The sequence below is a fragment of the Thamnophis sirtalis genome, unplaced genomic scaffold (genome assembly GCF_051295495.1).
Source record: "Thamnophis sirtalis isolate CommonGarterSnake01/CBP01778 unplaced genomic scaffold, rThaSir2_p1.2 scaffold_1, whole genome shotgun sequence".
NCBI lineage: Eukaryota > Metazoa > Chordata > Lepidosauria > Squamata > Natricidae > Thamnophis > Thamnophis sirtalis.
This window is the reverse complement of record NW_028261381.1, coordinates 82,097,670-82,109,100: the sequence shown is the minus strand read 5'-3', so window position 1 is coordinate 82,109,100 and position 11,431 is coordinate 82,097,670. Positions and strand designations below refer to the sequence as shown.

At 36.3% G+C, this 11,431-nt stretch overlaps 1 protein-coding gene across 1 annotated transcript; it reads right to left on the bottom strand.

Moving 5' to 3' along the window:
• Positions 1-1,659: 1,659 nt before the first annotated feature.
• PSMA1 (proteasome 20S subunit alpha 1) lies at positions 1,660-11,431 on the bottom strand. Its single transcript, XM_014064450.2, has 10 exons — positions 11,258-11,431; positions 9,477-9,521; positions 8,209-8,310; positions 6,878-6,981; positions 6,239-6,327; positions 5,376-5,446; positions 4,673-4,802; positions 4,395-4,474; positions 3,556-3,660; positions 1,660-2,066 (listed from the first exon to the last, which is right to left on the bottom strand). Exons 1-10 carry the CDS (start codon positions 11,258-11,260, stop codon positions 2,013-2,015), a joined length of 783 nt encoding a protein of 260 aa, XP_013919925.2. The 5' UTR covers positions 11,261-11,431; the 3' UTR covers positions 1,660-2,012.

Genomic DNA, 11,431 nt, shown 5'->3' with positions numbered 1-11,431 from the left:
TAGTTTACGGGGATACTTGTTTTTTTTTTTCAAAACTTGCCCACAGGACTCGCTAAGTTAAGCACAGTTTGAAGTACTTAACCTAGTTACTTGTTGTCAGAAAGTTGCTTTTTTTCAGGAGGCAAGTGGGCTTTGTTTTTTTGCTTTTGAAGACGTTTTGCTTCTCATCCAAGAAGCTTCTTCAGTTCTGACAGGATAGTGGAGAATGGAAGGATCTATATTCCTTGCAGACAGTTGGGTCTTTTGCATCCTTTAAGACAGTGGTAGTCAATCTGGTCCCTACTGCCCATTAGTGGGCGGTCCAGCTTTCATGGTGGGCGTTAGGGGTTTGCTGTAACTCTGCTTTATAAATTTTATAAAGTAAAGTTACTTCCCTACTTTATAAATCACTATTACTGTGGAACCGGTGGGTGGTTTGAACATTTTACTACTAACAGATACAAAAGCGGGCGGTAGGTATAAAAAGGTTGACTACTCCTGCTTTAAGAGGATAGTTGAAGCCTTGGAGGTTTATGTATGTCCTCAAGGTCACCTGAGTAGTTCTCCTAGTTCTTGTAGTCTGCCATTTTTTCTCCCTCCATTCCTACTCCCACAGCATTCACAGGGTGTTGACTCCAAATTGTATAGCTAAAAGTCTGTAGATTCTCAAGTCATCCAGGTCATGGTCATCCCAAAGGTGCTTTTTCAGGAGGCAACTGGACTTTGAGAATCTCTAGACTTCTGGTCACTTGTTACACATTTTCCTTGGAATCTGTTAAACGCCCCATTTCAATTGTTTACATTCTGGCTACTTAGGTAGACCATTAATATAAACCTGGCTTATTAAAGAACCAGATTTTCCTTACCAAGATAGTTGCTCCCCCCTCCCCCCAAGAAATTTCACACGTTAACATCCTCACCTTTTTAAAAAATGTCCTACGGATACAGAATGCGTGTATAAATGTATACCTAAGTATAGAGAGCCAGTTTGGTGTAACGGTTAAGTCACCAAGCTAGAGGACCCTGAACTGTGTTAGGAATGAAGCCAATTGTGTGACTTTGGACAGTCACTCCCTTTTAACCCTAGAAAGCAGGCAGGACTAAAAACTGGTCCAGGCAGTTGCCAGAATTAAATGATCCAAAAGCCCAGGTGTGAATTCATTTGAAAGGTTACAGTATAAATTATCTGAAGTCTATTTGGTTCTTTGTTTTACAGCAGTCAAGAGTTCTGTCAGACACCACGAAATGTGTTAAAAGCTTAATTTCCAAACCCACGGATTTTACAAACTTTAATCCACTTTTTTTTACAGCAAGTTTTGAGATTGTTCTACCTCCACACTTTATGCTTGAAGCTCTCCAACACTCTGATATAACTTAGTGGCTCTTAAGATCAGCCACATTTATTGTTTCCCCTTTTTTATTCCTTGCTGGAAATAATCCTTGAAAATCGGATCAAACTAATTTAAAGAAATTCACAGAGAAAGATATTGCAAGAGTCCATCTCCCTACCAATTCTGCACATTCTTGATGAAAATCTTTCTCTGTGAATTTCTTTAAATTAGTTGGATCCCATTTATATTTTCAACTGGTTTGATTGCTACAAATAATTACACATTCTAATTTAAATTGGTATGAGATTCAGCATATGTAAATACTGACATAGGTACAGGATTCCATAAGCATGGGATACAATGATATTGTATACATTTTTTATTTACGAAATACAAAAAAGTTTCACAATTTTTCATACAAGAAAAATTTATTTCAGAGATGTTTTTACAACAAAAGCAACATGCTTTTTCATATAAAACAGTATTTCAGTCTTTTCTAGAAAATGACATCTTTTCTTAATAGAAGTGGTCAGTTATTTTTTTCTGCCAACATAAAGGTTTTTTTTTTTTTTTGGTAATTCATTTTAAACACTGGTGTTTTACCACTACATTATGCCTTGAATCTTAAAGTTAAGTTACCACAATACAAATAATGCTCCTCGCACTATTCTCTCTGACGTAACCCATGCTATGCAGTGCAATTTAGTGCTCCATTGGTTCCTCAGGCTTTTCTGCTGCTTCAGCAGGCTGAGCAAGCTTAAGAGAGTAGAAGAAATAAAGAGAAGTCACTGGAGGAAAAAAAATCTCACAAAATATTCTACAAATACAGTGTGTCTCAATATTCAGTGTGGTAATAAATAGGCAGGGAGATTTTCAATACTCCACTTTTCCTGCTTTAAAAATCCAATACAAATCAGTGGCAAAAATTGGATTGATATACAGTATTTTTAAATGTTTTGTTTCTTTTGTATATTTCATACGACAGCCCAATCTCTAGAAAAACCAAATATTCATGTTTTCTACACTTCTTGATTGGCTCATTTATTTGTCATACCTTCAAAGTTATCATTTGTTATGTATGTATGTATGTATGTATGTATGTATGTATGTATGTATGTATGTATGTTTATGTGTAAGTATAATATATAAAAATAATCATTTGGTCTGTTAAGCAAAATGTCAAATTTATTTAATATGCCAATGGAATGTATATATGGAAAGAAACTAATTCTCCCACTTTTTCTAAGTCTGCTTGGGGCATAGGAAAAGAAAAAAAAAGGGAAAATGTGTTTGCATTACACTAAGAGGATTCATTGAAAGAGCAAAAGAGGAATACATTTTTTGCAGAAATTAAAATCCAAAACTTACTAGTCAGGTTAAAAAGACTTAAAAGCTTACTGGTCAGGTTAGGGACCTTTTTAAAGTTTTTTTTTAGTGTCAAATGAATACATTATCATGAGGAGAGCATTAAATAGGCAGAATATCACACTCCGAAGGCATTGTCTTATATCACCAGTCATCTAATCTCAGAGGACGGGGCAATCTAGCAAAAGTCCTCAGAATGGAAAGTCTCATAATGTGATCCAGCTATACATACACACACACACACACACACACAGGTCTTGGCGTATTTGGGTCTTTTCCAGTGTAAGATTGAGAGTATCTTGGCGATGTTTCGACGAGGTCCCACTTACCATCTTCAGGCTGGTGCCTTCGGTTTCGTGCTTGTGCGAGCAAAGCGTGATCGGAGCTGCCATCTTTCTATAAATATTGGTGGGAGTATGTGGAGTGCTGGCTTTGTTGCTATAAGCAGGTTGGTTGGCTGTGTTGTTACATCTTGATTAGTTGATGGAGTTGATGTATGCAGATTAGTCGGCTGTTTCATAACATCCTGTGTGGCTGAGGTACTAGCTGTGTGCCCATTAGTCTTTTGTGTTGTAACAACCTGGGTATTGGGCTGTGTGATGACATCCTAAGCTCTAGTGTAGTAATATCCTGAGTCCTGTGCTGCAACATCCTGGGAGGTTGCGTTGTAACCCATTTATTCCACCAGTTTAGCAAATGGTTTCCGGTCTGATCGCTTCAGAAACACGTGTCGTGTCAGGAAAGCAATGCAAGAAACGTGTTTTGGAGGGAAAGGACAAGACCCAAATATGCCAAGACCTGCATACCTGTACCCGTGAAAATCTACGAAAACAAAGATAGATAGATAGATAGATAGATAGATAGATAAAGATTTGCCTACCTTTCTCTGTGGTCTTTCTTCCAGTCCTTCCAGGAATGGTGCTACATCATCATCATCATAAATTGTAAACTCCATTTCTTTACCAACAATCCCAACAGAAACATTCTGTAAAATGACAATTTTTAAAAAATTGAAGGGGGGGGGGGAATTGTGGGAAATTAGAAGGAAGGAACATTATTTATTATATAAAAGTGGAATAAATATCTAATAAAAAATCTAGTAGCAAAATTAGCTGGGGTTGTTGAGAGTCAATGTTCAGGAAACTGGACTGTAATATAATCTTCTACCACTGGTCTATAGTAAACTCTCATCTTCATGGACCATGGAAGTTTTTCTGATAAAGCCATCTTTTTCTGCTTATAAGGAACCCACTCTTAGAATTGTTTTGACTATCATAATCAATGTTATTTGTAACTAAAAAAACATAGTTCCTGGTATGTCTTTATTGTATTGAACTGGTGAACCTGAAGTCATATAAACCTCATTATATTTTGCAAGATACTGGAAGTGACAGCATTAGAACTGTGGACAGACTTCTACTCTTAAGTTCCATTTCAAGAAATACTGAATCAGAAGTAACCATGTTTAAATTTTTAAACTTGCTTAGAATCCTCTTCAGATATACATTTCCTTAATATTATATATTACATAGAGTTGGTGACTCAAATTATTTTAATGTTCAAAGTGCATCTCTCCATACTCTTATATGTACATGTTTAATTACAAATTTGGATTCTGCTTCACAGAAATAAATGTGTCACTCTTCCACAATGTTTATAACTACTATTACCTGTTTTTCAGACCGATTGAATTGCAAGAAAAAACAATTTCAGCCTTGCCTTAATAGTTAGATCTTGTTCAGCAGGAAGTGTCTCTCTCAGAGCACGCAGTCCATGCTTCACTAACTCATTCAGATTACCTGCAAAGTAACGTTTATGACTAGTTCAGAAATGCTGTATATTCTGGGCTGACTTGGTTAAACACACTTTCAACTTCATCACACGTATAATAGACAATAACTGTTCAGCAATCAATCACACACACACACACTGTGTATGTGTGGAGAGAGAGCAGAAATCTTTAAAAATATAGTATACTTCAAAGACACTGCACTTACAGTCAGAAAACTCGGTCATGTGTCGTTCCAAGTAAGTTCGAGCTGATTGGGATCTTGCACCAATGGACATTGCTTTGCAATCAAAATAATTTGCAGAAGGGCAAGTCTGGAAGATATGGGGGCCCATATCCTGACAAATTAAAATGACATTTTTTTTAAAAAAAGGAATCTATCAGACAGCTTATATATAGTGTTTCACTTTCACCACCCAGATAAAAATATATGCTTTTCCAGCTGTTTTACAGTGTAACTATATTGGGAACATTCAACACATTTCATTCTGAACTGTTTCAAATGCAATATTTCCAAAGCTCCTCACTTCAAACGCAAAATTAGTTCAAGCATTTTTAAAATAGCTCCTTTCATGTTTGAAACAGCAGTCTCCTTGAAAAAAAAACTTCTAAAGAACCTGATGCTCCAAAACAATTTGAAATATTATGTAGCATTGTCAATACTGACTTGAGCTGATGAGAAACCAATTCTCAAATATTTGGAGAATAATATACTAAAACTGACATTTATCTTGCAAGAAGTTCTAAATCCAAGTTCCCTTTTCAACATTTATGATTACTTAGAAAATGTTTTATGACACAGAATAAAACTCCAAACCCTCTTCATTGCGATTGTACTGTGTTTACTTAAGGAAGGGGAAATTCCAGGAAACATATACAATATTCATGTCTCCCACAGATGATGCACTTACATCATAGCCTGCAATAAGAAGTCCTACGCCATATGGTCTTCTGCCATAACGCTGCGTTGGTATCTGTGTTTCTTAAACAAGCTGAGGAAAACATCTCAAAAAACTGATTTACACATTCATACTTTCTTATGAAAAAATTCATGTACACTCTTCAAGATTTAAAAAAAACAATCCCACAATCAGGTTATAAAGAGTATGAAAATAATCTTGCCCTCAGTCTCCTCTCCAATAAGCTTCAAAAAGAAGAAAAAAGCATGCAATTCTGATTTGAACAAAATCCAAAATACTCAACAAGAATGTTCGACATCTACTTTATGAACCATTATGGAATTTTTTGAAATGGTAAGAGGCAATATTAAAATAGTACTTTGAACGTGATGAAATGTAATTCATGTAAATTATGTAATATTGAAGTAAAATGTATGGATGATTCTGCCTGAATAGATGAATCTGCTCTAAAATCCAGAATATTCTTATTTTACTATTCAACTTTTCTTATGCTATTATGTGGCTGAGGAACTGGAGTAGATTTTTAGCATCAAAGTGAAGTGTCCCTAATTCCCTGATTGCCTCACTTTCTTTAAAAGTAATAGTCAACAGCCAGGTTGACTCATCCTTCCAAGATTGGTAAAATGAGGACTCATATTGTTGGGGGCAATAGGCTAACATTTATAAACCACTTAAAGCGTGCTGTAAATCACTATGGAACAGTATATATATATATATCTAAGTGCTTAATGCTATTACTATTGCTATTATACAAAATAACTGAGTCCTTTGCAGGAAAATGATTATCCAACAGCTAATTCTATTGGCAGCTTTTGAGAAACCCAAAACGATTATCACATAGGAAAAAAGGATACTGCTTCCAATCAGAGACACTAATCGAGATACTGGAAGAGGCCTGTCAAATACAAATCTGGAATCCAAACATTCTTGACGCATGAAATTGCTGCAGGAGTAAAACAGAATGTATTCCATTTGTAACTTCAACACTTCTTAGATTAATTCAATAGAAACTTTACTTGTATAAAATACTATTTGATTGCAAAAGAGTTAGGGCAGGCAAGGGGAATGAACTCATTTTGGCATGAAATTATTGGATGCTCTTTAGCAAGTATGTTCCATGTGTTTCCTCTTATTTCTGCAGCAGCAATTTCAATAAAGCGTACTATCAGCTCCTCTGTGTTTTCAGTGACTTGTGGACGGAGCAGTAGAATTAATCTTCCCCACTACCATTCTTATACAATGCTGTCACAATCTTCACAAATGACTAAGAACAAATGTCATACATTTACTTAAATTCAGGAGTAGTTTATTAGGAGACCTGGTTATGGTGTGCAGCAATTGCACTAGACAAGGTTAAGAATGGAGAAATATAGATACCATTTCAGGAACCAAAGGCTTGAATTAGGAATTAGATACAAACCCGCTCCATATATATTTATAAACTTAAAACAAGTCCACATTCAATCAATCAAATAATCAAATTCCAAATTTACCATAAGAGTCTTGCATCAGCAGTAAGTCCAGCAATGGAAATACCAATATGGTTGTCAACATACAAGATTTTCTTCTGATGAGCTGCCAGTTCAGATTGTGCCCTCTAAACGACAGATATCCAAAGTAACAGTTATGAATCATACACTTATGACAATTGGGGGGGGGGAGGGAAAAAGTGTGCATTATTTCTGTCTGTTAAACTAGAAAGTATATAATCTGTAGTAACAATAGCAAGTGATTCCAATGATATAATTTGCAGAAATTGACACTGTATATATAATGCCATTTCAGAAAAACACATACAATGACATTAATACAGTGGAGATTTTATGCATTGCATCTGAAGCCCATTGGATTGGTTTCATAGTATTAATAGTATTTTAATTCACTGTATTAATAAATGTATTTTAAAGAGTTATATTAAAGTTTGTTAAACTCTTGTTACTGCTTATGTAAATATAAGGAGCTGCTTTATGCAATTGTTTTATGATGACTTAAATGGCTTCTAATTCACAGGATTCAAAAAACCTGCAAACCATCTCTGTACAGTGTAATTTGGAAGGAAATTTGACACTGTGTAGAAGGCAATGGAACATTCTAGAGAAGTCTTAACTTTCTGTTACCAAATCAATAAATGTAGTACTACATTTAGTGCAAGTGAAAGAATCGAAAGTATTGTGTCTGTCTTTTCTCAGCAAGTTAACACTTTAACTGCATCCCTAGCCTCCTTGTCCCTACATACCAGGCCTAGTAAGGAAGCACCTATAGAGAACCCGAAAGCAGCCTTTGCAGGGAAATCCCACCATTGTTTTCTCCAGGAAAAACGATGTGGTCTTTACTGCTGGAAATTGAACCATTATCTATTATTCATAGCACATATAGCCTTACTGTAACAAAAATTTGCAATGCTTTCTTGATTGTATTTACAATCATATAATATACCTGATGCTTTTGCCACATGATCTCTCACTGGCCCTACAAAATTGCTTGGCTATTTCCTGTCATTTTATTCTGAAAATATTGTTGTAACATTTTATGTATCCAAACTTTACAATAATTTATGTCCCACTTATCTCCCCCACCTAGTACTAGGCAAACAATAAGGAGTACAATAATTGAAATATTGTATTTTCAAGCTAAATACAGTATTTATTTAGAACAGACTTTCTCAGCTCTTGCCCCTACAAACCAAAAGCAATTACAACATTTTTTTTCTTGCTCAACGGATATATTTTCTAGATTGCAAAAAACTACTTTAAGATTGTGAATATTATAATGCTGAACGTATCACATATGCTTTAAAAAAAACTGGTTTTCTTCTTGAGTTTACCTTTAAGGCAACTAAAACGGCATGGGTTTTTGATTTTAGCCCAACAGTTGCAGATCCTTGTTTGACAGCCTCCATTGCATACTCTATTTGATGAATTCGACCCTAAAAACACAAGATAGTCTTATGAACGTGCTGAAGGTGCAAATGAGGTGCACATATTACAATAGTAAGAATGAGAACAATGAATGCCTGAGGAACTCACAGCATATATGTATATAAGCTTGTATGGTTTTATCAACCTACTTACATCCACAACAATCACCTGAGGCAGGCTGGGCAGAGAGAAATGCTGACTCCGAATTAGCCAATGAGTTACAACTAACAACACTTTGTTAGTCTTGCATCTTTCATTGCAATGGTTGCTCCTTCAAATGTTACTTAATATGTTTAGTTAATAAAAAATATTCCATTCCATGACAGAACACTTAACATTATCTTTATCACATTTGCAATAAATCAGGACATTTGAGCACAAATTAGTAACAATTTCTGATGACCTATATGAGTATAGCACATACACTAAACTCCATAGTATGACAAATACCTTTATCAGACCAATAAAAAATGACATAGCACTGGTAGAGTTTTCCAAAACTTTTCAATAGATGAAAGCAAGGAAAAAGGAATCGAGTTAATGTTTTGGTTTCTACGTCATGCTTAGTCATCATGCTGCCAATCTGTGGAAAAATTGTTTTCCCCAAAATTGGTCCCTGGTATCAAAAAGGTTGGGGGCTTCTGGTTTAATCAACAAACTATGGTTTCCATAAACCTGGCTCAATCTGACATAATTGTAATCACATCTTTAAAAGAGAATGTAAGTACAACATTCTTACACTTAGATTCCCTCTAAAGCCACAATCTAGATTGCCAAATTCTTAATCTATGCAGATATCCCTTTTTGTCCCTGAAATTAGCAAACAGCACACTATGATTATCTTATTATTCAGACTCAGTAGTCTCATATTCTTGGGCCCAGCATCACAGAAGCAACTGTTAAGTAGGCTAGGCTGCATTTTTCCATAGCTATTAGCACAGAAAGTCCAATAAATTACTTTCCAATTGAGAAAGTTATCTTATGTATAAATGGCTCATGCACATTACTCTAAATGGCTCATGCAGGTTGTTACTATAATGAACACATTTCACATATATACATATCTACAAATCTCTTATTATTTTTGCTTTTAAGGTAAGATTTAAATCATTTGATTATTCAAATGGTGAGCAAAGGAAACATACAAAGAAAAATAGAAATACAAAAACAATACCTGGGGACTCCATACAGTGACATCGTTATCATATTGGTTGCGAAACTAAAGTGAATAAAAGGAATCCATTAATGTGACTGCCATTAAAATATGAAAAATTAAAACTAAGTCATCCTTACTATGGATTATCATTTCTGTAACCGAAAACAATATATCTGGAAATAATAGGACTTTAGTATGACATTTAATAACTAATTTTATTTTCAAGATGGGGTGAATGAACTTGTAGAGGTGTGCAGTATGCAGATTCAAAGCAGGAACGATTCGTCCTGCTTCAGATTCAGTGTTAAAATTCTCATAGCTATTGGCAGCACCCTGCAATACCACAAAAAAGCATGGCTTCTTTACAATATTACCACATCAAGTATGCTCTGAGTCAAATTCAAGCAATCTTTCCAATTTGGGGATAGTGTGCATTGTTACCGAATAGTATCTTTGGTTTGTTCAATACATGGAAGCATATCACTCCTAATTATTAACGTCAGAGGATATAAGCTGTCCCAAGTAGCGTGGTTTTTTGTAGAGTCAGAATGTTCAAGTCCAATAAATTTAGAATTTCCAAATAGCGAGGTAACCCTTTAGGTATTGCTCTAAGGGCTCCAATTACAATCAGGACAACACTCGTTTTCTTTTTCCACAGGCGCTCAACTTCAATTTGCAAGTCCCGGTACTTTGTGATTTTTTCTTGCTCCTTATCTTCAATTCGTGCATCACCAGGTATTGCAATGTCAATGAACCAAACTTTTTTCTTTTCAACTATTGTTATGTCAGGTGTCTTGTAGGCCAAGTGCCTGTCAGTCTGAATTCTGAAATCCCACAAGATCTTGACTTTTTTGTTCTCTAGAACCTTCTCAATCTGATGTTCCCAGTGGTTTTTGCTGTACTCAAATCCAAACTTTTGGCACAATTTCCAGTGAATGATTTAGCAACTCTGTCATGGCGTTGTAGGTAGTCAGTTTGTGAAATTTTGCTGTACCCACTGACCAAATGGTCAACTGTCTCCTCTTTCTCATTACAGAGGCGACATTTGCTATTGGTGGTAATATGTTGAATTTTTGCCTTCGTGTAATTTGTGGCTAAGGCTTGTTGTTGTTGTTGTTGTTGTTAGTATTATTTTAATCTTTGGTGAGATTAATAATGCCTTTGGGGCATTATTACTACTACTACTACTACCACCACCACCAGCAGCAGCAGCAGCAGCTAATAGTTGATACCGTTTGCTGCCAGCGTCCTAGGTATCAACCAAGTACCTTCTTAAAATTATTATTATATTATTATTACTTTATTCATTAAACATGAAACTCAGCCAACTGAACATTCAAAAATGCATCACAAATTCCATTGACTGGTGCTAAAGGTTGATTATTATTATTATTATTATTATTAGTAGTAGTAGTAGTAGTATTAAGGAAACAAAAAGGAAACGAATGCTTGTTTCGGTAGAGAAAGCCTGCTGGGCTGCCTACGGGAAGGGCCGATGAGAGTGCAAAAACAAAATGGGAGGAGGGGAAAGGACCGGGCCAAACGGAGCAGGAACTCCAAGAAAGCGGAAGACATGCAGATCACCCCTAATGGGTTTAAGGTTTGCAAAATGAAAGGGAAAACGGCAATTAAAAACAAGGCAATTTGGGCCTTGGAATCTCAGCCGGCCGAGTGCTGAGTCACACCTATCGCCCAGGGTGAAGGAAAGCGCGCCCTCTCTCCCTCCTCCGCCTCCCCGCTCGCCCCAAAGCCCCCCTCCTCCTTAACCCCCCCCCCCAACTCGGTGGTTCGCCTCTCACCATCTCGAGTAACGTTCGGACAGCAGCGCCGGCGCCTGAGCAGAAAAGATGACGGGAAGCGACGGCGAGCTCGGCAAGCGATAGGTTTGGGCCCGGACGCTTCTTTCCTTTTCCGCCAATAAGCCGATCGCCGAGCTTCCGATCCCGACACGCTTTAAAAGCCGACTCCCACTT